Genomic DNA, 27,315 nt, shown 5'->3' with positions numbered 1-27,315 from the left:
AACTTGAAAGCTGCTTTGTATTGAGTGGGTGAGAATTCAAACACTATTTTCCGACTTTCTGACAGACTGCATGCTGGCGGCGGTGGGCAAGCCAGTCTATCATCGCCACACTGACTCCATCTACGGCTCCTGGATGCGCGACCCCCACCCGGCAGACCCCCAGCAGGAGCCTCGGTTCTGGACTACCAACCCCGCCGACCCGATGCGCCTCTTCGAGTTCGCTGACAAGAACCGCTACCGGAAGAACCAAGCCAGCAAGAACTACACCCTGCCCGTGCCTTTCGTTGTGAGTTACAGTCGCTTCTTTGCTTGCCTTTGTGTGTTATTCTTGTGTTCCGCCTGTCTATCTCTGTTTTTTTAGTATGTGTGTCTGTTTGTGTGTGTGTGTGTGTGTGTGTGTGTGTGTGTGTGTGTCAGTTTATCAATATCAGTCTTTTCATGAAGTTGTTAAGCTTTTTTTTTTTTGTCCGTCTCTCTCTCTCTCTCTCTCTCTCTCTCTCTCTCTCTCTCTCTCTCTCTCTCTCTCTCTCTCTCTCTCTCTCTCTCTCTCTCTCTCTCTCTCTCTGTATGTGTCAGACATCTCGAGAGGAAGAACGAAATGTATAAAGGCACAGAAGTCGAGAGAGAGAGAGAGAGAGAGAGAGAGAGAGAGAGAGAGAGAGAGAGAGAGAGAGAGAGAGAGAGAGAGAGAGAGACATAATAGTGGCATCAGGGAAGAACCACAAGTACGGCCCGGTGTCTGAAGCAGCTGACGCCACTTCGGGGGGAGAGGAAGAAGAGGCGGAGGAGGAGGAGGAGGAGGAGGACTGAGATGGAAGAGTGAAATAAAAGTGGAAGGAATATTAATGAAAAAATGAAAGAATGAATTAATAGACATAATGATTGACAGAATAAAGAAAAGAAAAGGAAAGTGATATTATGAGTAACTTAATATTCAAGAATTTAAACGTACCGAAAGAAAGAAAAGAAAGGAAAAGAGGAAATTATGTCAATTATCTTATTATTTCATTTTTCTTCTGATTTTTTTTTATTACTGAATGAGGAAAAGTGGACAGTATACTTGATTCCCTTTTAATCATATTCCTCCTTTTCCTCCTTCCATAATTTCAACTTTCCCAAAAATAAAACAAAGGAGAAAATATTGTTAATTTTTCTCCTACAAGCTTACTCCTTTCTTTTCTTTCAAACTTTCTCTCTCTCTCTCTCTCTCTCTCTCTCTCTCTCTCTCTCTCTCTCTCTCTCTCTCTCTCTCTCTCTCTCTCTCTCATTTTCATTCAATTTACTCCTTTAACGCTTCATTTTTTTTCATTTTTTTTTCCTCTCCCTCACTCTCGCTCCCTTTTCCCACTCATTTCCAAACTCCTTTCTTTTATTCTCTCAGCTTTTCTTCTCTCACTCTCTCTCACTCTCTCACTCCTCTCTTCCATTCATTTTCTTTTAACTTATTTTTTTCTTCTACTCTCCCGCTCTTCTTCTTCACTCTCATTCCTCTTTTGTATTCATTTTCCTTACTTTACACCTTTTTTTTTATTTTTTCCACCTTTTTTCCATTCATCACTCTCTCCTTTCTACTGATTTTCTTTTGATTTACTTATTTTTGGTCTCATTTCCCTTCTTCCCTCACTTTCTCGCTCCTCTCTTCCACGGATTTTCTCCTAGTTTACTCTTTTCTTTTTCCACCTTCTCCTCCATCTCATACTCTCTCTCTATCTTCTCTTATCTTCTCTTCCACTGTTTTTTCTACCTTTCTCCTTTCTTTTATCTATCCAGTTTTCCTCCCTCCCTAGTTTTCTCGTTCCTATCTTCCGCTGATTTCCTAACGTGCTGTCTTCTTTTACTTTCCCACTTTTCCTCCTTCCCTGACTCTCTCGCTCCTCTCTCCCGCATCTTCCTCGCTCCAATCACTTCGAGGTTGTCCGCTTCACTACACCATCCAGTCGACGCGACACACAGCATCTGAAAATCCCTAACTCTCTCTCTCTCTCTCTCTCTAGTCAAACAGTTTAAATCAACTTTGAAATCTGTGTGGTAAGTCATAAGAAAATTAAAACGTTTCTCTACGAAGGAAATGAAGCGAGGCGAGCAAAAACATTTTCCTTTTTTTTTTTTTTTACTTATCTTTTTCTTCCTCTCCCTGGACCTTCCCAATAACCTTCAAGAGTTCTGGGAGAGAAAGTTAGACGTCACCGGCCTCGCTTCTTTCTTTCTTAACTTCTCTGCCTTTTTGTATTACCTCTCTGTAAGCAAGAACCCTATGAATGGTGTGCTCTTCTCTCTTCTCTCTTCTCTCTCTCTCTCTCTCTCTCTCTCTCTCTCTCTCTCTCTCTCTCTCTCTCTCTCTCTCTCCCTCGCACGTCTGGTAGTATAGTCTTTCTCTCTAGCGCACCCTCTCCCCTCTCACACCTCTCTTCCCCTCTTACATCACTTTCCTCTTCACTGTTCTGCTCCCAGCCATCACCTCTCACCACCACGGCGCCATATGACACTGGTATAGAGGCGCCAAAATCAATCAGTCTGTCAGCATGCCATTCCCTGCAATGTAATCCATGTAAAATACAAACCAGGTGATTAAATTTGTAAATCTATCTGTAAGTCAGGAATTGGTATGTGGATAAGTGAAAATAAATGAATTGTCAGGAGGAGGTGGAGTTTTAGTATATTTGCAGAGAACATTCGCCGGTTTAACAAACACGACAACACACACTTACGCTCCTGAAATCCCGCATACATACTGCAACTACGTAAATAAATGACACACGCACACACACACGCACACACACACAGACACATATACACAATACATGGATACCGTTGTTACCTGCAAAGCTCATATACAAATCCAGGCAAGAACAGCAAGGCGACGCACATCCCACCCAGCTCTTCATTCACACTCAGGGTCATATTCTGAAACACTTCTGCGTCGTATCTTCACTACATTCGCTCCACCTCCAGTTAAAGTTACGAGTTTTTTACTTTTTTTTGTGGTTCTAGTATAGATTTGTGGTTCTAGTATAGATTTGTGGTTCTAGTATAGATTTGTTCTAGTATAGATTTGTGGTTCTAGTATAGATTTGTGGTTCTAGTATAGATTAACGAGGTTTCTATATTCATTAAGGGAAGAAACACTCTTGAAAATCCGGCTGATCATCTTTGTGGCCTTTGAAGAGGGAGCATAGCGTCTCAGAATACGAATCTAAATGCCGTACCAAACCAGATACGAGTAATTCCTTGCCATCCGTGCGGGACCAACAGGGCAGGGTAAAGAGCAGGGATGGGAGAGTTTGCCTATGCTGACCCCCTATTCCGAAACGCTTTGCTCTCTCACCACGACCATTTTCAAAAGCCACAGAGATGATCAGCTGAGTTCTCAAGAGTGTTTCGCCTGTTAATAACGTAGAGATCTTATTAATCTCTCACTAAGACTAAAAAACACCCAAAACAATCCGGGTGCAGTACAGAAGCGTTTCAGAATATGGTCCTGGAGCCGTTTGATTGTCTTGGCGTCTTCTCAGTCAGTAAAATAGTTTGTAGTAGTTTCCAAGAACACTACCGACAAAAAACAAGTGATTGAGTAGTTAAAAGTTTTCATCTCCCGCACTTTTGGTTCTACTAATTGGTATCGTCTGGGGTTACTCAAAAAGAATAAAGCGCGTCAGACTCTCATTAACAGTCGCAGGATTTTGGATAGGAGTTTACCACGAAGGCCGCCAGAGCACAAGAAGCCTCGCACTACTGAAGCAAATAACGCAAGGCAAAAACTGAGCACACAGACGACGTGAGTGAACGTGAAGCTTACGGATGCACGAGAACACATGAAGCTCCGCCGTGCTGAAGCAAATAACACAACACAAGAGGTGAAGGAAGAGACATTGCGGGGTGAACGTAACGCCTCTTTTTCTTCTACTTTTGTGATTGGGCGTGTCCGGTGTTGTCAAAGAGCCTGAATAATGTAAGTGTGTGCATAATGAACAAGCGGGAGGCAGTCAGACTAAATTCAACCTTTCGTGTAGCTCCAGTGCGCCCTAACACCATTACCGCCAGGGGGACAGAAGGACTCCGAGGGGTGATAGCTAAAAAAAATGAGGACGTGTGTTTGTTTTATGGGAATGAAGAGGATTTGCCGCGTGTGGTGATTTAACTGTTATTTATAATTTATGTTGTTATTTAATCTTGTAGTGAATTATTAAGATATACGAGGCGAGGCGGGCGGCCTAAGTGTTTACGTAACTAATTCGTAATCTTGCAACGCTATGAGGCCTGAAATAGATAGATTGTGTGTTTATGAAGTGATTTTTTCCACTGACAATATAAATTACTAAGGATCGTATTGTTATCTCTGTATTCCCTCGCCAGGAGTGCTTGCAAAGGCTACACATACACACACACACTCACACACACACACACAAGTAACGTGCATAACACCCATTCAGCCTCTCACCGTGGCACTCCACCCAATTACTCCCTGACAAGCTGCACGGACGGGATGTAAATCCTCACCTCACCTGTCATATCGCTGCTCTTTCACCTGGGGAGCAACCTGCGGGGCTTGTCTCGCTGGTGTAACAGAGAGGAAAGTTATAGTGGGTTTAGAAGTGTGTGTGGAGAAAGAGAGAAAGAGAGAGAGAGAGAGAGAGAGAGAGAGTGAGAGAGAGAGAGAGAGAGAGATGAGAGAGAGAGAGAGAGAGAGAGAGAGGAGAGAGAGAGAGAGAGAGAGAGAATCCTATACGCTTTCCTACCCAACTAACTCTATTCATTTGTTTCATCTTCCATCCAGTGTTTTATCATCCCGTCTTACTGTCTTGGTAAAGTTGCTGCGTGTAATAAAAAAATTAATTGCTCCCCGTTATGATTCAGCTTCCATATCACCCTTCATAACTTTACCTCCATCCTTACCTTAAAAAAAATGCGAGGGTAAAACTTTGCTAAACACACACACACACACACACACACACACACACACATACAGTGGTAGGGTGGATGAGTGAGTGGCTGGATGGGTGGGTGCGTTCATGTGCATCCCACCCAAGACATCCCACGGCTCCCACTTGACGAGGCGACACGCGGCCCCACACTCTCATTACCTGAACAACAGCGACAAACACGCCCTCGATTCCAACAACACCTTTGTCCCCGCCAGTTGATTAAGCGTCCGTGGATCTTATTAGCACTGGCACCACAATGGCCACACCGGTTACCTCACTGGCAGCATCCACACGCTCAAACCCACACTGAGCTGCCGGCACCCACTCACTGGCTAAAAGAAAAGGAAGAGGTCTGGCATTTTCTCGTTCAGAACTCGAGAAATACGTATTAAAGTGACAGAACTCGAGAAATACGTATTAAAGTGACATAACATCAGGAAATCATATTTTTACATCGACAGTAAAAAAAATTCATGGATCTGTCAAATGAATTAATTGTTTTTTTTCAGATTGATATCCAGGAATGAGATCTGGCATTTCAACTCATGAAAAATAAACTCAGTATTGGCCGGGATGCGATGCAATGTACTCGCTGAGGTGCATTTTAGAAACCTATTTCCTAAGCAAGAATGCGTCACTGCTGCCCTGAGACTTACTTACTCACTCACTCACTCACTCACTCACTCACGCATTTACTCACTCACAAAATGCATCTCTCACATTTCAAACAGCACACTAAACCTTCATTATTGCCCTAACCAACCACACACACACACACACACACACACACACACACACACACACACACACACTTACCGACCAACTCGTTTCCGTCTGTATTCCAAAACGCTTTGCTCTCTCACTACGACTATTTTCAAAGACCCCAGAGATGATTAGCCGAGTTTCCAAGAGTATTTCTCCAGTTAACAATGTAAAAGTCCTGTTAATCTGTCACTAGAACCATAAAAAACACCCTGAAAACCCCCGTGTAACTTTAACTAGAGCCTTTTGAAAGAAGTAGTGAAGATACGGCGCAGAAGTGCTTCAGAATGCAGTCTTTACTCACGCCCTTCCTTATCTCCCCCAACAGGGCAACTCGCATGTGGTGTACAACGGCTCCTTCTACTACCACCACAAGGGGCACCAGAGGATCATACGTTACGACCTGCTAACTGGCTCCTACTCCTCGGTGGCTGTGCCCGCGGTGGCAACGGAGGGCCAGAATTTCCTGTACCGGGTTAGCATGGACTACATCGACTTCAACACGGACGATAACGGGCTGTGGGCGATCTACGGGCTGCCAGTGAACAACAACACGGTGGTGATGAAGCTTGATCCCTGGTCCCTCAAGGTTGGTGCAGTGTGGTAGACTATACACGATATCCTTCACTTCTCTCTCTCTCTCTCTCTCTCTCTCTCTCTCTCTCTCTCTCTCTCTCTCTCTCTCTCTCTCTCTCTCTCTCTCTCTCTGGCCGTGGCGCAATATGAAGCAATTAAACTGTCCCACGTAACGCTCACAAATCATCTCCCTCGATACAACACACACACACACGTACACAAACCACAAACGTATGCGCCTCGTAAGCTTCCCTATAATGATAATATTGATAGCAGACAAGCCACTACCCATAAACTATCATAATATGTCACCTGCACAAGATTACCCTCTTGCTATCCACCCACCTAACCACACACACACACGCACACACACACTCCCTCTCCCTCTCTGCAGGTGGAGTACAGCTGGAATATTCCCCTGAGCCACAAGAAGTTCGGCGACCTCTTCATCACGTGCGGGGTCCTGTACGCCATCGACAGCGCCACGGAGAGAGACACGAAGATCAGGTAAGAGAGAGAGAGGCTGTGAAAGGCTGGGGATTGCTTGAGGTTAAGTTAAAAAGACCGGGGGCAGCGAACGGTGAGGGAAAGTTAACTTGAAATAGGGTTAAGGAGAACTTGTTAACTTCACAGGGTTAAGAACTTGTTAACTTCACCTTCTAAACCACCACTGTGCTGTACAAAAAAAAAGATAAATAAATAAATAAATGAATAAAAAACAGCTATGTCTACAAAAAAAATACAGTAACTGATAAAGAAATATATTGGGAGAGAAAATCACACAGCCTTGGCATACCTATTACTAGCAGAATACAACTGAAATTGCGCGTGAAAGTCGTGCTGAAGTGTCCACGCCAGAGGCCGCACGTGACCCGCCGCACGATGAGGCCGCCGCGTGATTCACTGTCAGTGGCCGCGGGTCGATTCCTCCACGAAGCCTAATAATAGCCGAGCCGCCTCATCCCAGGCACGGGGGGCGGTCCACAAGGGAGTCTCGTAATTCACAGAAGACAAATTAAGAGTCAAGGGGCGGCACAAACCTCCCAATAAGGAATCCAAACCTCTACAGCCTCCCGCGCCTGATCTAACAAACAAAAGACTATCACAAAGCGCACTTCTCCTCTAAAAAGAAATAAAAATGCGGCGCCTCGTTAATAAAGACAAAGCATTAATTAAGAGGCGGCACACGGCACAGCCAGCCGCCACAAGGCTGCCACCGGGCACGACAAGGCTGCAATTACCGGTGCTTCGTTCCGCGGCCAATCAGATAACACAACACTCCCCTGCCCGATGCCCTGCCTGGTGCTGACACTCGATGGGCAGGTAATCACGTAGAGTGTACAGGTAGGCCAACACTTCGCCCCAGGCAGACATACTCACCTGCTCTGAATTTTTATAAACTCATCTTACGTGATATATATATTCCCCTCTCCTCCGTTATCGCCAGACTTAACCTAACAGGCACTCGTGTTATTAAATACGTGGCGTACATACACATACCTGTCTGGGATTCTCCATGTAACTCTCAATAAATTCATCCCCGAAGTTTACGTTTTACCGGTTTTTTTTATACGTAGCGATGGATTAATTCTGTACGTTTGTATATATTTATGAAAGCCCTTTGTGAAGAATGTTGCAGTCAGGTGTAGATAAAAAGACATAACTTTGTGATACTCTCGCTGCAAAGGATGACTTCCCAGAGCTACAAACATGTTTACTCCAATCTATTTCATCACATGTATATATATATCCCAAGAAAATTCACTCACTCAAACTTCCTTAAAGTACGCAACTTTTCCCCGTATTCATACCATAAAATGTTGGGCACGCAAACTTTGAAGGCTAAGTCACTTGCGCTGGACAGTTAACATTAAAGTACATCAAAGTTAACATCAGTACTTTATAAAATATTTCCCAACACTGACACAAAACTATTGATAACTCTCGCCCTTTACTCCCTTCAGAAGTCTAACAGCCACATTCCCGACCATCTCTATACAACATCTACAGCCCCGATTCAAACAAAACTGTTCATAGCTCTCCTCCCTTCCTCCCTAAGCTTTCTCGATAAACATAAAAACAAAATCCCCCGGGCCGTCTCTATATACAGTTCAACGCAAATAGGATTCAGACAACTGTCCACATCCCTCTCATCTCCCATCATGCTTCCCTCCCTCAGCAACCCTAGAAACTAAACGCAGAATCATCGTTATATGCAGTTTCATGCATTTCTACGCAAGTCCAGGCTATTCATGCTTAATAATCGCTTCCACACTTGTTACTTGAAGCATACAAAACAATAAATAAATAAATAAATAACAATAATAATTAAAAAAAACAGACAACTTATCTCATCCTTCACCCCACGTCCTTCCCCCCGCCAGATTCGCCTTCGACCTGTACCGCAAGAGGCTGCTAGATGTGGACCTGCCCTTCAACAACCCCTTCAGGATGACCACCATGCTCGGCTACAATTTCGACACCAAGGTAGGGACCGGGAAATTGGTTGCATGTTAGGCCCGTATTAAGAAACGTTTCTCTCTCTCTCTCTCTCTCTCTCTCTCTCTCTCTCTCTCTCTCTCTCTCTCTCTCTCTCTCTCTCTCTCTCTCTCTCTCTCTCTCTCTCTCCATGACTATTTTCGAAGGCCACAGAGGTGATTAGCCGGGTTCTCAACAGTGTTTTTCCTTTTAACATTGTAGAAATATTGTTAATCTGTCACCAAAACTGTAAAAATATCCTTGAAAACCCGTATTACTTCAACTAAAGTCTTTCGAAGGCAGTCCAGGTGAGGCGTACATTATGAATATGGTCTTAAATCAGTTGAAATTGACTGAATGAGGTTATGGGGTTCGTCATTCCAGCTTTTATCCTTTGCCTAGTGTTGTTAAGACCGGTTAGTGGGTTTGTAGGATAATATGAGTGGGAGGCCTCTTGGTGTTGTTTCACAGGGATCGAGTGAATATGAATGAGGTTACTTAAGTGGTAATGAGGCTGTGAAATACGTAGGTGTTGCTGATCTGGTTAGGGTAAAAAAGTGAGGTAAATAAAATAATGCCTGTGAATGTAGCTTGTTGTTTAGGATCTCCGGAAGGTGAGATAGATAATAGGTTGGTTTGTAATACTCCTTCCCCCCTTAAATCACTCACAACTCGTCGCTTTCTCCCGATAGAGTATTACTTTCACCACCGCCAACACATTCCCCTTCTCACACACCTTCTTCCCCACCTCGTTACACCCTATTACCACGTTCTCAGTTACAAAGAACCAAAAAAACAGTCAGTCCTCGCGTCCTCCCAAGATTATTCGCTTACACAGCTTACACATTTCCTTCATTAATGCCAACCCACGCACTCCCTCACACACACACACACACACACAACCCTTTCTTCCCATTTCACCCAAGCATCACCTGCTCAGAAAATGACAAAGAAAGGATACACTTGCAAAGCCTCACGTCCTTCCTACTACGGATTTCAGAGGCCGTTACATCGTTACTTGGACACAGTGACGGAAATTACTTGAGTGTCTGAAGCAAGCTCTGTCAAAATACGATCCCAGTTCACTAGTTTGTTAGACTTTACCCGAAAAACGATGTAACACGGCCGCTGAAACCCATAGTAAACCGCTTGATAATACCGCTTACCACTCTCCCTTCACCGCCACAGGAGATCTACTCGTGGGACAACGGCAACCAGCTCACCTATCCCGTGAAGGTGATCGACATAGGCTACAACACCCCGGATGAGGATCGCAGCGCAGCGGACTCCAGCCAGCACTTCCCGGCAGCAGAGGACGTGCACATCGACCCTCTCTCCTCCAGATTCAGCTAGCAGGAGGCCGAACCAGCGCCCCTCCTCACGTGATCCTCTCTGACGAGCTCTATAGTGACCTTGTTCTCAGACTTTATACTCCAACCCGCTTAGACGGCCACCACCACAACCATCACTGCTAAGAGGAATCTCTATCCATGGTTTTTAAAGTCTCCGAGGAGGGACGTGTACTATGTCGGCATATAATGATGGACTCTCGCCTCACATTGTCTACGATGTTTAGAACGTGTGCCTGTGTTGGTAGCACTATAGTGTTTCTACCCTAACCATGTCGTCAGTGATTGACAAACCGCGACTCTCGATGCTGTAACAGTCTGTTCATTTTCACTTGACGAACAGACTCCTCCTTTTCATCTTTTTTTTTTTCGATCTCCTTTTCCCCTGATTTTTTTTTTTTTTTCGATTCATGTTACTTTTATTTATTTTTTTTTATTTTTTTTTTTTTTTTAGATAATCGTACAGACACTCCAACCCAACCCACCTCCAGACGCACGTGACTAGCGACTGTCTGTAGAGGAAGGTGGAAGCTACATGAAGAGGGACAGAGTTTCTATCTAGTTCACCTTTAACAGACACATGTGACGCCCCTTCATCAAGTCAGGACAAAACTAACTAGACTAATGACTGTCACTCGCCTTATTAAGTCAGAAAAAAAAAGAAAAAAAAAGATATCCAGCCTTACTAACGTCTTCAAAGTTATTAATTACGACACTAAGTTCTTGCTGCTGTTCAAGTCATGCAGCAGTAAAGAGTAAACCTTTTTAACTACCATGGGTCCTCCGCACATTTCATAAGAAGGGTATTACACAAGTTCAGAGCATAATTCAATAAGGCACAACTTTCAGCTAAAGAAATTACCAAGTAGTTCAAACTCTTTCCTGCCTGTAGTTATATTTCTGGTCCGTAACGTGATCTATGCTGATTTAAACAAAATATCAAGAGTTACATTCCCATTAGCAGTCAAAGGCTTAATATTCTTAGGGAGAAACATCGTATTTCAGTACTTGTTTTTTTTTTTCGGCAAGTCTGAACCCTCCTCTGGCCTAAATAACTGGTAACCCCGACTGGACAACTGCCTCAGAGAAAATGCATGTACGCGACGAAGGGGTGACTATTGCAGGACTTCCAGCACCGATACCATCAGCACCACGAGCCTCAGCCTTACTGCGCCAACTTTTAATCTTGTTTTACCGCCAGGGCAGTTACCTACAGCGGCAGAAAAGACATCATAACAATTTAAAACATTAGTTTAAAGAATCCTACCGAGCCAAGCTTTAAATCTTCTCTTCACAATGACAGAAGAGTTAGAAAAATATAATAGATAAATAAATACATCAAGTAAGATGCCTCGTTACCTGAGACTGTTAAGGGGATGCAAGTGCTAGCGAGGAACCACTGCGCCGCGTGTGGAGATGCAAGTGCAAAGAATTACCCTCGGGAAGCATTACATTATGGCTGAAAAAGCACGTTTTGTTTGTAACTTTCTAATTGTATAGCATCTCAGTTTTGAAAGGAAGTGCCCTCGTGAATCCCTGCCCTGATGACACACGAGTCCATCACACCACACAAGTACGACAGAACACTTAATACAAGGTCCTATACGGCATAAAGGGTTCCAGTCCTGTCCCTAGCGGGGTACAGTGTTTTGCAGACCACGCCTCTGTGGTGAAATTTGTTCCAAGCCACCACGAAATAACTTTGTCACTAATCATTGCGAAAAAAAATAAAATAAAATAAATAAATAAATAAAATAGCATCGTATAAGATCAGCCAGAATTATAATATATATTGAAAAAAAAAAACTCCATTTTCGAATTCTGAAGACAATACTCGGAATGCTCAATGAATGGAAAACGTTTCAATACAACCATTCCATTATTTCTTCACTATTTCTTCACGTTTCCTGCGGCGTTCTCATTTCCGATAAAAGGAAAGACGCATCGCATTTCTCTCTCATGAGACGTGCAGCACATCCATGAATACAAGACAAAAAGAAAGATTTTTTTTTTTAAGTTAATTTATTCTACGTAAGTGACCCAGAACTGAAAACAGGAAGAGGGATGTACGTGGTGAGGGAGAGAGAAAACAGATCCCTGATGAAGCAGACACGGCTGTCCCAAACGTGTAGTGACAGCCACCATTGTGTAGTGTATAACTTTTACTAACACTGTACACTCCAGCAGCAAGACACAACAGCCTGTGAATAAATAACTAGGCACGCGGCAAAGTCAGGTAAAATAAAAACATCAAAATATAAAGCAACCAGAAGGGCAACATCAGTAAATAAACCCTGGGCGGTGTTATCGCGTTAGTATGCAAATTAAAGAAGGGAGAAATGTTACCCCGGCGCTGTTAACAATACAAACGATGCAAACCTTTCATTACGCCGCGCCCTGCTGTGCTGTATAGGCCGTCCGGACTCCAACAGGTGCTGGATTTATGGTGATCTACTGTACCGCCTCCTGCACCGCCCCTCCAGAATGTTATCAACTTTGAGGCGACGGTCCGCGCTGCCAGTCGCACCTCTCTGATTGGAACTGTGATTTGACGCGCGCACACACACACACACACACAGCTTCAAAGTACCCGTGTGATATCCAGAAGTAATGAATGAAAGGAGCAGATATCGAGTAATATTAAGCACATGCTCTCGAAACGTTAGCAAGCAATAGTCAATACATCTGCAGCGGGAGTTCTGAGCTAGGAAATAATGTTTATGTGACTGATTCACGAAGCCTTCCCTACTCACATCCATAGAGCGCCGCCTTTAGATAGGGTACGTCAGCGGGAGACAGAATGGCAGCTTTATCTGGAACCATGAGAAAGAACCAAGAAATTACAGTTATAATCTAATACAGCGAGAGATTATGTCCTTCGCAGTGCCCACGCTAATCTCAGCCTCCCCCACCTTTCCTGGTCTTCACCGCCATGTTTCGGGAAAGCCGCTAATAAGCCTATCACACTGTATCAGCGGCACTCATTGCATTACTCACTCGGGGATGTATTTGGTGCTGCCTTCTAACACAAGGTCGTATCCTCAAACGTTTCGGTACCTTGTCTCGACTTCTTTCAACAGATTGCATTAGAAGTTATTGGGGGTTTTCAATTCAATTCAGCTCTTTATTCGGAGCAGACACAGTATTCACTTATCCCAAACTTAACATGATAAAATTAGTATTAATGCAACTTAATACTGGAACAGGTAATCAAGTAGGCTATGCACTTCATTACTGGCTAACTTACAGTCTAGCTACTTATCAGAAACTCATAAAGCTTCCCTCCTCTCGTGACTCGGGGGATAGTTGAACAAGGGCTCTGCATCACGAATAGGAAAAAAACATGAAAAGACAACAAATCACATCAGTGGTCTTTGAAAAATAGTTCTCATGATCCAACGCGTTTCAAAATACAAGGTTTCATGTTCTCCGCCAGCCACTGTTTGTTGGCACATTAAAGAGTATACATGCAATATTTTCCCCAGTACTACATTATTATAACCGATTAAAATGCGTCACAACAATATGGTTGTGTGACGCCGTTAGCACATAAATGGTATGGAGGAAAGCAGCACGGACAAACGGACATTTACTTTCTGCCACGCACACACACACACACACACACACACACACATATACGGGCAAGTCATGTTATTCACTCTGGCAAATTGGATAGCGCTGAGGCCATTCCCATGAACACAGTAGCCTGGAGGGGGCGGCGTTCCCCTACTCCTTCCCGTCCCCCTCCGTTTACCCTATAGAAATGGACGCTCTCTCTCTCTCTCTCTCTCTCTCTCTCTCTCTCTCTCTCTCTCTCTCTCTCTCTCTCTCTCTCTCTTTCCATGTCATCTTCAGCCTCCTAATTAAATTTTTGAATATTTTTAAGTAATTAATAAAAGTTACAACAAATTGAGGAAACACAACTATCACGTGACCCGCTACCAATAATTTCCTAGTTAATTTACTCTATTTTATAAGTAGTAGTAGTAGTAGTATTATTATTTAGTAATGAAGCTACTACTACTACTACTACTACTACTACTACTACAGCATGTCCGGACGATTGTATTTTACAGAAAACAAACAGGATGAGCAAACACACACACACACACACACACACACACACACAATACTACTTTTCGATAGCACTTTTTTCGTATTTTTCGTCTTATTCAAACGTCCAAGAGCGAGTCACAACACAGAAGGTTATCAGTCACATTTTATACATTTAGTTTTTTTCTTGCTTTTATCTTTCATTTTTGCGCTTGTCACTGTAGATGAGCATTTTGTGGCTTAAAGCAGCGCGCATTGCCACGTCACGAGGACATGGGTGTGTGTGTGTGTGTGTGTGTGTGTGTGAAATGTAACAGTCACTATATGTAGCTATTCGATGACATGACTACTACGATGACATGACTACTACTACTACTACTACTACTACTACTACTACTACTACTGCTACTACCACTGCTGCTGCTACTACCATAGGTACGATAGTACGATACTATGTACTAATACGACTACCACAACTTACTTATAATGATAAAGATGATGACACTACTATTACTACTACAACTACTGATGATGATGCTGAGGAGGAGGAGAAGGAGAAGGAGAAATTAATGGTTTTTGTGTGATGTACATGTGATGTTGGCGCGCGAGCGCACACACATACACATACAAGAAGTTGGTGACTCGGGCACTGTTTCCCTGAGGTCTTGACATCAGTCTCAGACCAACGCACAGTACTATTACGAGTCGCATCTTTTGGCACACAGCAAGGAGCACCACTCCCCACGGTCGTGCACGCACACACTCGTATACATAGTACACCTGCTGTCACGTATTCATCTATAACATGTCAATCCACACACCAGACTATGCTTCACTGTCACGTCTACGGCTGTAAGGAGAGCACACTAAGGCTTTTGTACAGTACAGTATCCCCTATCAAGGTAGCTCGACTGAATAGAAGACGAAGTGTATTTTTGTAATCCACAGTTACTGAGTCTTGTTATGCTTACGGTTAGGGTGACGTAGTGGCCTGTGGGCGTCGCCTTCCTGGCGGCTGCCCGGCGGCAGGGGCGTCTTGGCCTACTGAGTGTGTAGCGGAAATTACCTTAACAGTGTACAAAGGTCTGCTGTGTATTGTGTGTTTTATTGTAGATTCTCTCTCTCTCTCTCTCTCTCTCTCTCTCTCTCTCTCTCTCTCTCTCTCTCTCTCTCTCTCTCTCTCTCTCTCTCTCTCTCTCTCTCTCTCTCTCTCTCTCTCTCTCTCTCTCTCTCTCTCTCTCTCTCTCTCTCTCTCTCTCTCTCTCTATATATATATATATATATATATATATATATATATTATAATATATATATATATATATATATATATATATATATATATATATATATATATATATATATATATATATATATATATATATATATTATTGTAAAAAAAAAAAACTAATCACTAGAAAAAAGGCGAAGTAATTGATGTGACTGGACTTTGATTTCCCTATCCTACCACCTAGAGGTTCTATAAACCATCCCAACATGGTTTCTTAATCCTAATGAAGATTAACATACGAAACAAATAACAAACACTACAATAAAATAAATAACAAGATTCATCCGCCACAAACACCAACAACTTCATAATTCCACACTAGTAATACATGAACAACGTTTCAATTATTCTTTGCAAAGAATTAAAAGGTAAGCATTTCACTGCACACCCCAGAACAATGCCGAACGAGAAACAAAGGACTGCAGGCAATAACCGGGAGCCAAATGAAATATTAGAAACAATAATTGATTGTTTGTATTACATAGCAACGAACTATACTCACACTCCATCCCTCCAAGCCTTGCACCTGCAGGCTGGCAAGCTACGACAGCAACGGAGGCTGAGTGGCTGTCCTCAAGGGAAGTACTGAGTGGCAGGTAGGTATACAGGCATTGCAACCATCTGTCTCCCTATCCGTGCTGCGCCGCTGCAGGCACGTTACCTATTACCTAATGCTGGTGCGCGGCTACCTTCAAGAAGTGCTAGAGAATATAAATAAGGTAAAAAGGAACCAAATCAGCTGATTGGAATCTTTCTCTATTTTACTTTTTTTTTCTAGGAGGGGAGTTGCATTAAGCACATTAAGCGCCTCCTAAACAGAGAGAGAGAGAGAGAGAGAGAGAGAGAGAGAGAGAGAGAGAGAGAGAGAGAGAGAGAGAGAGAGAGAGAGATTACAACATTGACAAGGACAAACTGCATGAGATATGTGCATGATACCCATTGGTTCTCTGGCCTATGACGACAAAGCCTGAGCAGATAAACTCTACCAGAGGCCCAAGTAATGAAAACTCTCGTACAGTTCATCCACCCTGCTCCAGCTTTTCATTAGTCAGTCTCACAGGGAGCTGTACAAGTTGCCGCTGAAGTAAACAAATATATTAACTTGACTCAGGGGGGTAATTATACATGTATACAACACTGCTTAATTAAGTGAAATAAAACAACGTTAGTTTCTTGTCTTCCTCAGGTGCATTTATGTAGAGAGAGAGAGAGAGAGAGAGAGAGAGAGAGAGAGAGAGAGAGAGAGAGAGAGAGAGGAGAGAGAGAGAGAGAGAGAGAGAGAGAGAGAGAAAGGGGGGCTTTATCTCGACTGGAAGTTATTATGGTTTTCAAGGTATTTTCATGATGCTTGTGATAGTCTAACAGAGATTCTACGACGTTAATAAGAGAAACACCCATGATAACACGACTGTTAACCTCTGTGGCCTTTGAAAATGGCCCAGATGAGAAAACAAAGCTTTTGAAAATATGAACATAGATCTTTTCAGTCCGTGTCTAAATACCACTGTGCTTAATATTTTTTTATTCTTAATACGAACAAAGTGTGATAATAATACTACTTATATCTCTGAAGTTCCCCCAAAGAAACACACACGCACACACCATAAAATCATTACATAAAATATACAATTCGCAGTCTCATCCAATTAGCAAATGTCTCATATGTCATGTTTCTATAAAGATAGCAGCAATTAATCACTTGATTTTATCCTCTATTTCCACCACAAACCTATCCCGTCACCGCAAAGCAACAACATAGCCTATCCAACAAAACAACATTATGTAAGCTGTCAAATAACAGTCTACTACATTAACCTGCTAAGTGGAAAGCAACAAATCCTTGCAAACTATCTTAAAACAACACAGCATGTCCCATCCAAACCCAAGATAAACAAAAATTAAGTATGTAATGTTAAGCACCCAAAACGCACACTGTAAAAATTTACATAATAATGAGCACTGGAAATAAACTGTATCTCTTTCCGGTACTCACCAGCCACGAGGAAGACTTCACGGTGACAGTACAGGAGAAAACAGGCAGGTTCTCTACAAACTGTCTTACATCAGAACGTGTCCTTTCTCACCAGTCAGCACTCGGCAGTCTCTTATCACTTAAGACCCGGACGTACTTACTCCCGAACACTGCTCCAAACATATTATGAAACTTATTCCCGAGCATGATCGAGGAAGTAATAGATGACAGCGTTGGAGGCAACTGTTCGGATGTGTTCGAAGCTTGCATGTATTCCACACGGACAGTGGGTCACGTGTATGTGGCGAGGGCTAGTGTTTCTGGTGTTTCTGAATTTTTTTTTGACATTCCTACTTTGAAACAGTTCGTCATAGAAAAAAAAATAGGATTTACAAGGTTGTATTAATTACTCCATAGTGAAAATTAATTGCTCTATAATGATTCCAAAGGGGGGAAATATGTAATATTTTGAAACAATGGGAAATTGATCAAAAGACTTAATTAAAGAGATCTAACCCAACTCCATGCACACATACTGTTAATCAGACTTCCTGACATCTAGGTACATGTCTCTATGCAGTTGGGAGGATATGTACTTTAAGTACTAGAACATTGTTTTCTCTCTGACGCCTCACTCCCTCCAGGTGTATCCCCCCCAATGACGGGTGGCCACAACGGAAGTGCGTCTTACTCCCTGCCCAAACATTTCCCTGTAAATTGTTCAAGTTCTCAGCCTCTGCTAGCAGCTCTTCCACACATGTAATTTTTTACCTTGCCCTTCCATTTTCTAAGTGGCTTTCCTTTCTTATTAGAGCTTTTCATTTCGGTCACATACAAGCTCTTCACTCTTCTCTCAGTACTGCCATACTAAGCGCATTCCTTGCTCTTCGCTCATTCTACATGCCCTTGCTCCTGTCTTGTCACTCAGCATGCCCTTCTCAAATAACTAATCCCTACAGCTTGCAAACTCTCTTGCTGTACCTTATTCCAAGTCTGATCCAGGCATTAATGCAGGTAGAACATACCGCCTTAAACATAATTCTCCATTTCATAACACTCAAGTAGGTGGTCCTATGTTATGCCTACCTTCTGCAGATCTCTCGTTTTATTTCCCCACCTCACTATGTTTAGAGAACATACCAAATCTAAAATAAAAGATATAAAAATCTTTTTTTTATTTTTTTTATTTTACTGAAAATCTCAACACAGATCATGTTTTCTATTTTAGAGCTGTCTTCATCCAGTATCACAGTCATGATAAAGTATACAGTAATGAACTTAAACCAATAATCATTTGCAGCTATAAGCAGATTGCTTGCCTTTATTAAGGTATTTCATGCCTACATTATGAAATCTCCAATCAAACAAAAAACAAAAAATAATTTAATATCCAGAAGCTTAATGCCAGAACCACTCCTTGAAGACAAAAAAAAAAGCTGAGGACACACTAATATATGTAGTCCTTGCAGGAATATCATCTTAACAAATTTTAAATAAGTTAAATACATTCCTAATGAGCCAAAGTATGCTATATAATACTTTCAAAATTTAAAAGGTAAGCAAAAGGCAATAAGCCATCTAGGAATATCTTATACATTCCTTGTGAACCATTCTCTTCAGAAAAAAAAAAGTACACAATGAATATTTTCAGAAGTATCTACTGAAGCAGCATTGCCTTGGCAGTAGATGCTCTCTTCTCAGAACCTTCTAACTTCTCTACCAGGGCAAGTCCAAAGTCAAAAGCAGTTCCAGGTCCTTGTGAAGTGATGAACTGACCTGTTATGGGAGATATTTCATAAATCAATAAAGTACCACAGCAGATCATAAAGACCTCCACACTGCTTCTGATTTCCTCAGAGCTCTTCCCCACCTCTAAATTAGGAAGGTCTAGGTACAGCACTACATACAATAATTACAGCAAATTGGATCAGAAAATTGAAGGACCAGATATAAATATTTAAAGCATTAATTTCTGAAGTAGTGAAAAAAACAATAAAACATTCTAGTGGTGTCCTAATTTATAAATGATTTTTTTTTAATAATGAATAAAACAATAAAACATTCCATTGCTGTCCTAATTTATAAATGAAAAATTATTTTACATATACTGATAAATTGCCTACAAATACTGAAAAGGCATTACATAGAAAAATCAAGATTACTGCAACTACACTTGTTTCTTTGAGTAAACATATGTGCATTTGAATACACACTTAAATAACATCTTTATCTGATTAACAATGTTTTGTTTATTCACTGTAACAAAAATAGGCTGTCATGATTATATAGCACCTACAAGAACATGTGTCATTTTCAAACTGCAGATACAAGGACCATAAACAACTGTCCCCAGACTGGATCATGAAGTAGATAAGTACGAGTACACTAAATACTGCAATATATGCATGTAAAAGTTGTATTGTGCATAAGTTCATTCTTCAATGATAGTCTATCAATCTATTTATATAGCTGACTGATAGTTAATGGCAAATAATTGTCACATCTGAAGCTAAACTGACAAGAGATGTTTGGATTTTGATTGTACATAAGCTGAAAAAAAAGTGAGGCATCATTGGCTGGATGGATTCCATAAACATATTGTGTTTATCAGCTGCAGTGTTATAATAGGCCAAATTAAGTCACGCAAAGCAATGTGCTGACCAGTTTTTAATCTCAATGCATGTACGTATATCTGATGCCTGTTCCACATAACTCACTAAAGAAATGGCACAATTTGGTTCCACAAGGCACTGGGACCACAGCCACCACAAATAACAGGATTTTGCACCAAATTGATACAATCAACAACCAGTGCTTAATGACTTACTGAACCAATTCACATTATGATTCATGCAGAAAAAGTTTCTTACCATCAACAACGACTTTTTCATCCACAAAAGTATGTTTTCCAGATCCTGTCAGTTTGTCCTTAAGGGAAGGATAGCATGTCATTTTCTTCCCCTGCCCAATACCAATACCAGCCAGACTAACAGCAGGAGCTGAAATTCAAGAATATAATTACATTATTATAGATAATATCAATAAAATAGTACTATATTATACTAAACTTTCACTTTCCAATTTCATATGTTAAGTCAGTGCTTAATCATTTAATAAATACACAATAAGTTTCTTCCTTTATGTATACTCTTCTTTTTAAAGTCTAGAATAAGCTAATAATAATTATTCAAATTATGAAGCTAAAAAATTCTAAAATAGAATAATCACATAAATTAGGTATATAAAATCATGTACGTTTATGTACACTACCACACAGCTATTCTTCTCACAAGGAATACCTGCAAAATTTGAATAGAATATGATAAAGAGATTACATAAGTAAAGTGATAAGTACTGGAGCTGTAGACACTATCAGTCCTGAATGGTGCAAAACTGCTTCTATCACTAGAAAACTGTCCTAAATGCTTAGAAAACTCTTATTAATGCTACACTAGAATATTGTACAATTATTGCAGTTACTTCATTCAGAATATGTCATCAAGACTTAAGAGCCCGAGTGTTACTTAAAGTAGCTTTCAAGACAGGCAACATGCAGTTATCGTTTGTATTCTGGTTGTGTTTATGAATGCTAACCTTTAAGTCTACACATCAAGAAAACTGTATTACACAATACAAAAAACGTTTAAAATCTATATGTACTTTTAAACAAATTCACTTTGAAACCAGTAAGCATAGCTCTGCTTCTCTCTTTGTTCATGGGCAAGTTTGAAGCATGATTATTAAGGAAGAGTTCATGTTTACATTTTCCTCTCTGGAACTCTTGGTGCCAAATACTTTTTGAAATACTTGTATGTGAAGAGAAAAATTGAGAAAAAGAGTGACCTGAACCAATGTAAGAAAACACCAGGGAGAGCCACTACAAAGGCAACACTCAAAACCACAAACAGCTTCCATACTGATGAGACCCAACCATCAGCAATGAACTTTCCTCTTCATGAACTTCACTGACAAGGTCTTTCAAGACAAGGAAAAAATATCACTGAGTAAACCTACCTGCACAAATGGCACCAATCACCCTTCCGGCTTTTTCTTGCTCCTCTAACAGAGACTTCACAGTTGCACTCTGCCAATAAACATACTCATAAAAAGCCTTCATAATTTAAGTTACATTCCAACAATTAACTCTTTCACACACCAAAAAGTTTAGTAAGTGTTGCCACTGCAACACACAGCTGGGGTTCCCTAAGGGGGTCCCATGGAATGGCCTGACCATGCAGCAAAACATCTTCTATGTTATCAATTTCACTCACAAACATTCTTTTTCCTGGCATTCTTATACATTACTGGCTTTGTACAATATGATTATAAAGAGAGAAGAAATAATAAAATAAAAAATAAAAATACAAATATAAAGCAAACTTTATGAAAAAATAAATAAAAAATAGAGAAAATACATTCCCCACCTCATAGCTCAAAACTTTCAATCAACTTTTATGCTTTATGTATGTATAAAATAGATTCTTATGAGCTTTTAAATGTTATCACTAAAATTTTTATATGACCAGTAGTTCTTGAGAAAATAGAGGAAAACTGAAATATGTTGGATGATGCATTAGGTGAAAAGTACAATTTAAATGGATGACATGTGATGCTCAAAGGCTGCCTTCTTCGATGACACTGGTTCTGGGGCACTAATTATTTCAAATCCACATACAGGAGAGAGTTGGCAGTTAGTCTATTGATAGGTCCAGCTTGGATCCTTGATTGAACAAAGTTTCATGCAATTATGATAGAAAATGTACTTTAGATGGATTTTTTGAAGTTTTCAAGCGATTCTCATCAAAAGCTTAGATATAAACAAATCCATTTTGACACAAATTGTATCATGAGGCATGAGAGTCATGTAATGCCTTGCAATAGTTTTTACATTTACTATGACCCTACACCACAAAATTTACATTATAACCAACAGGATTTATATTAAAACATGCCTCAGCACAACCAACCTGTGCAATATTTTCAGCTCCCTTCAATCCCCCAGGAAGAACTACAGCATCGTAAGGACCCTTCGCCACAGCCTCCTCCAGGGACATATCCGGCAGCATCACTACATCCCTGCTGCAGAGCACACTACCACTACCACCAATGCCACCAACTGTCACCTTCATCTGAAAATATTGACATAAATGTAAAGCAGGCCAGACCTTCCTCAGAATATACTGTAAAATCTAATATATACATGCTTGCAGATGACACAAAAATTCTCCAACAAATCATGAACAGTCAGGATTCCTATAAGATGTAGTGTGATCAAGATAAAATGCAAGCATGATCTGATAAGTGGCTGTAGAACTTCAAACCATCAAATGTAAGATAATTACACAAATGTCAGCATGAGTTGGAACATGTGAATTCTGAGAAGAATCATGGCATAATTGTGGACTCAATGCTGAATTTTTAATAACATATCCTCAAAGATTAAGTTAGCCAATTCAATGATGGATCTCAGAGAGAGAGAGAGAGAGAGAGAGAGAGAGAGAGAGAGAGAGAGAGAGAGAGAGAGAGAGAGAGAGAGAGAGAGAGAGAGAGAGAGAGAGAGAGAGAGAGAGCATTTGTGCATCTAATCAATGACACACACAAAAAAAAAAAGTTACCATTACAGTTATGTATCTAGTCAATGACACAAGTAAATAATCCTGTCTCTCGAAAAGCCGAACAGCCTCCAGCACAGCCAGGGGCAAGGCCAGGTAGGCAGGCAGGCAAAGGCAGGGCAGTCTCACAAGCGCCGCCTGCCTCGTCCATCAATAACAAACGGCACTGCACCAATACTTACTCCACCCCTCCTCAGTACGTCAATGGAAATGACGGCCTCCATTTCCTCGGCTCCCTCTGCCAGAAGAACCAGAGCTGTCTTCTTCGACATCGTGTTACGTGGTAGTCTTCAAGGAGATTATAATGTCAGCAGAAGAAGCAGGGTGTCCTCGGTCACCTTCCTGTTGCCGGGTGCTGCAATGTGATGCCAGATGCCTAGCAGAGTTGCCAGATTGTTTTGGCCATATTATCGTACTACACAGGTTGAAATTGTTGTACTTCTGGTAAAATTATCGTACATATGTAATTATTCCAAATATTATGCAAAACTGCCACTTTCCAAATACAGCAGAATATATATATATATATATATATATATATATATATATATATATATATATATATATATATATATATAGAGAGAGAGAGAGAGAGAGAGAGAGAGAGAGAGAGAGAGAGAGAGAGAGAGAGAGAGAGAGAGAGAGAGAGAGAGAGAGAGAGAGAGAGAGAGAGAGAGAGAGAGAGACTCCGCCAGTAATTTCTTCATTGTTACTCGTTCACAGACGGCAAGTTCTGTGACTCCCTCCCTCTCCCTCTCCCTCGCCTGAAAATGTACTAGTCAGTACATTTTCAACACACACACACACACACACACACACACACACACACACACACACTGCATTAGCATATGTACAACGAAAGACAAGGCAACACACACACACACACACACACACTGCATAAGCATCTGTACAACGAAAGACAAGGCAACACACACACACACACACACAAACACACACACACTGCATCACCATCTGTACAACGAAAGATAAGGCAACGCACACACACACACACACACACACACACACACACACACACACACACACACACACACACACTGCATAACAACCTGTACAACGAAAGACAAAGCAACACACACTGCATCATCATCTGTACAACGAAAAGTAAGGCAACACACACACACACACACACACACACACACATAATAGACATAATGACAAAGCAACACACACTGCATCACCATCTATACAACGAAAAATAAGGCAACACACACACACACACACACACACACACACACACACCTTGAAATACCTTGAAAAAAAAAAACCACTGAATATTTACTGGGAGGGACTGGAAGGGAGTTAGGGAAGGTACCACTCTGATAACGTCACGGCTGGGGGGGGGGCTTGTGACGTCACGGCTGGGGGTTGATGACGTCACAGCGGGCGTTATTTACGTACGTACGTATTTCATTTTGAAAATGACCCCTCTAAAAAACGCAGCTAGACAGGAATGCTTTATAAATTCAGACTTGCCACACATTTTAACTAATGCCAAAAATAACAACACATTTCAAAACGCAGTAGTATTAAAGATATTTAAAAAGAAGTATCTGGAAACTGTTGGAACCTTCACCCCATTTAAAATCGTTCAAATATCCACCCATTCTGGCTTAAACATAACGGAAAACACTTTAAAAAATCTGAACTATTTTCTAAAACCATTTAAAATGAGCTACAAGCACAAATAAAAAATCTACCGAAAAAAGATTCAATATTATTGGAAGTTGAACACGAATAAAAACAAGTGTACGGTGCACGCATTTCACTGAGCGGGACGGCAACACACTTAAAAAAACACCAACTATTTTTTAAAACCAATAAGAACCTGGTAAAGGCTGAAATAAAAAATCTAGTTTTGACCCCGTAAAAAAATACGCCGAAAACGGCCCTCTTATTTACACAAAAACAACGCCAAAATCACCACTTTTCACGCAACACACGCGCTCAAATAACTTAAAAAACAACGAAATATTTTTACAAACCATAAAATCTTAACTACAAGCCGAAATAAAATACTTAGGAAATAAAAAAAATCATATTGGAACCGGAGGGGGCTGGGGAGCCTTATCCAAGATGGCGCTGGGGGGCCAGTGGAGGGGACGACCAACCCTTCTCACTCATTTAAACCCTCGCCAAACTTAAACTAAGAAATGGCAGGTATATCTAACGAGCGGATATTAAAGATTGGTCATGTGGCTCCGCTTTGCGACAGTATTGGTTTAAAACACTCACAGATAAGATAGATAATGGCTGATAAATAGAGACGACCCAGATTGTTTACAATTTCATTAAGTTAAATTTTACGGTTTTTAGCAACGAGACGAGGCTGACACAGGAATATATTGTGCTGGACGTTAGGTGAGATGCGTTAAAATGAGTTAAAACCGTGGATTGTTCAGTTATTCATTAAAAAGTTACGTTAAGTTACCTAAATTTATTCTAACACTTCCTGACCTTACCTTCCCTGTGGTGGTGGTGACCTATCTTCCTGCCTCCTCGTCACCATGCCTGGCTGTCTAGCACCTTCTCACAGCCAAACTTTTCTTTATTTTGCTTGTTTTCACCCACTGCTGCCTTCAGGTGTCCACTGCTAGAGCCCACGCCTTCCTCATTACCAACTAAAGAAGGTTTAACTCATGGGTAAGCCTTGGCAGCCACTGTGTAGGCGTGGTTACACACACACACACACACACACACACACAAAAAAAAAAAAAAAAAAAAACACACAAATTCTGTCAGGGTGGGAGTTGAAACAGACCTGTACTAACACCACCCATAGACACGACACACTGACTAGTTAAGTTGTCAGGCAGCAGGCACGCACACCCTCCCCCTTCTCCCCCTTATATGGTCACTTCAGTACTATTGGATATATTATTATTTGTACGATATGTTTTCTCGGCGGCAAGCCAAGCACTGCTTGTCGCCAAGAGTGTATCCTCAATTCCGGGCCGAGCCCAATAAAGGTGAGATGTGTGTCCGTGTCTCGTTCCCCTGCCTAGCTATCTTACAAGTACTGGTTGGCGCAAGTCCTCAGTGATTGCCTAGCTGTTTGCCAGTTCACGGTTACTGATTCGTCCGGAATAAATTCGACTAACTTGAGTTTTCTTTTTATTAAATTTACTAGATAACTTTTTTTTTTAATATATCATCAGATGAATAAATATTTTCACGTTTTTTTTTTCAATTTCATCTAGTTATCATTAAAAATAATCTGCAAAGATAATGTTCTAAATTTGTTACTATAACTTCACATGCCATATAATATACCACGCTAAAACTTGTAAAAACTGATAAAGTAATTACTATATAGTTCATCGGATCAGAGAGTGGTACGCGTAACGCCAATTTTGAACAGCTGGAGAGCAAGGCCACTATGTAACAACATGACATATTTATAGATTTTGTCTGCCTATCTGTATGTATGTGTGTATGGCTGACGCCTTGCTCCCTCCGGTTGAGGAGTATCAATCTTTCCTGATCCAAACATCAATCTCCTTTTTGCTTATTTGTGCCTAGCTTCTTTCACTAATGTGTACTCCTTTATCATATCTCTTCGTCTTCCATTGACTTACTTTCTTTTTTGGAATAGGACTCCACATCACTATCATTAATTCAAATATATTCCAAGAACATGCATTTCTCTTTAATGTATGCTCCTGAAAGAAAAGAAAATTTAGGAACCTGGCAGGGTTGTGCATATAAAACTTTGATCAGACAAGAGATGGAACAGAACATTTTCATTTTAGAAAATACTTAATCAGTTAAGGAAACAAAAGCTGGGAAAGCTGTACATTTGGACAAGTGTATGGTGAAATAAATTTGAATGTAATGACCCACACATTAAAGTTCCATGACCCTGCTTGGGCAAGAGGTGCAGCTGTTCCTTAAAAAGTAATGTGGCAGGATTTCATGTTTGGGTTCTAGGTGCAGTTCCCAAAGCTCTGATTTATTTGATCTACAGAAGAATTATTTGTGAGGAGCATAATGGTTTTTACAAGGAAAGGGATGCATGGACTGTGTTTGATGTTGAAAAAAATATGAAATTAGCAAAAGTCAAGATCACTCAAGTGTACAGCATAAGATACAACAGCAAAGGGTCATAATTACATTTCTAGAATAAAGATGAGGACATTCTGGGTGTTTTAGCTATAGTTGCATGGTGAAGACCCTACCCACCTACCCAATTTATGTCTCTAAATGCCATTACTCCTCATTAAGACTGCAACAGCAATGTACTACTTCACTGGTTGCTTATTCTTTAGACCATTAAAATCTTATT

At 41.0% G+C, this 27,315-nt stretch overlaps 2 protein-coding genes across 5 annotated transcripts in view; one reads left to right on the top strand and one right to left on the bottom strand.

The window, feature by feature from the left end:
- LOC135114033 (uncharacterized) overlaps nt 1-13,933 on the top strand; it is a 148,100-nt gene extending 134,167 nt beyond the window's left edge. For all 3 annotated transcript variants that reach the window (XM_064029674.1, XM_064029673.1, XM_064029675.1), the window contains 5 exons: nt 66-286; nt 6,013-6,273; nt 6,655-6,767; nt 8,645-8,747; nt 9,927-13,933. In XM_064029674.1, the coding sequence (XP_063885744.1) occupies nt 66-286; nt 6,013-6,273; nt 6,655-6,767; nt 8,645-8,747; nt 9,927-10,091 (863 nt within the window). In that variant the 3' untranslated portion in view covers nt 10,092-13,933. The remainder of the gene's footprint in view (nt 1-65; nt 287-6,012; nt 6,274-6,654; nt 6,768-8,644; nt 8,748-9,926) is intronic.
- A 4,635-nt stretch (nt 13,934-18,568) lies between these two features.
- On the bottom strand, nt 18,569-25,648 carry LOC135114034 (Parkinson disease protein 7-like). Of its 2 annotated transcripts, XM_064029676.1 has the most exons (6): nt 25,493-25,648; nt 23,195-23,367; nt 22,368-22,529; nt 21,415-21,484; nt 20,271-20,399; nt 18,569-19,176 (listed from the first exon to the last, which is right to left on the bottom strand). In XM_064029676.1, the coding sequence occupies exons 2-6, from the start codon at nt 23,282-23,284 to the stop codon at nt 19,058-19,060; spliced, it is 570 nt and encodes a 189-aa protein (XP_063885746.1). In that variant the 5' UTR covers nt 23,285-23,367; nt 25,493-25,648; the 3' UTR covers nt 18,569-19,057. The 2 variants fall into 2 exon arrangements, with proteins under 2 accessions (XP_063885746.1, XP_063885747.1); XM_064029677.1 differs by lacking the exon at nt 25,493-25,648 and having other exon boundaries at nt 23,016-23,196.
- Between the last annotated feature and the right edge of the window lie 1,667 nt (nt 25,649-27,315).

The sequence above is a fragment of the Scylla paramamosain genome, chromosome 27 (assembly GCF_035594125.1).
Source record: "Scylla paramamosain isolate STU-SP2022 chromosome 27, ASM3559412v1, whole genome shotgun sequence".
Classification (NCBI taxonomy): Eukaryota; Metazoa; Arthropoda; class Malacostraca; order Decapoda; family Portunidae; genus Scylla; species Scylla paramamosain.
The sequence above is the reverse complement of the archived record's forward strand: the minus strand, read 5'-3'. Positions and strand labels throughout refer to the sequence as shown.

What these genes read in the sequence shown, in the direction of transcription:
- LOC135114034 (XM_064029676.1), bottom strand. Translation starts at nt 23,284, where the DNA reads ATGTCGAAGAAGACAGCTCTGGTTCTTCTGGCAGAGGGAGCCGAGGAA. An exon ending in ACGTACTGAGGAGGGGTGGA is followed by an intron (nt 22,530 to 23,194) that starts GTAAGTATTGGT and finishes CAATATTTTCAG; the next exon opens with ATGAAGGTGACAGTTGGTGG. An exon ending in TGAAAAAGTCGTTGTTGATG is followed by an intron (nt 19,177 to 20,270) that starts GTAAGAAACTTT and finishes CTCCCATAACAG; the next exon opens with GTCAGTTCATCACTTCACAA.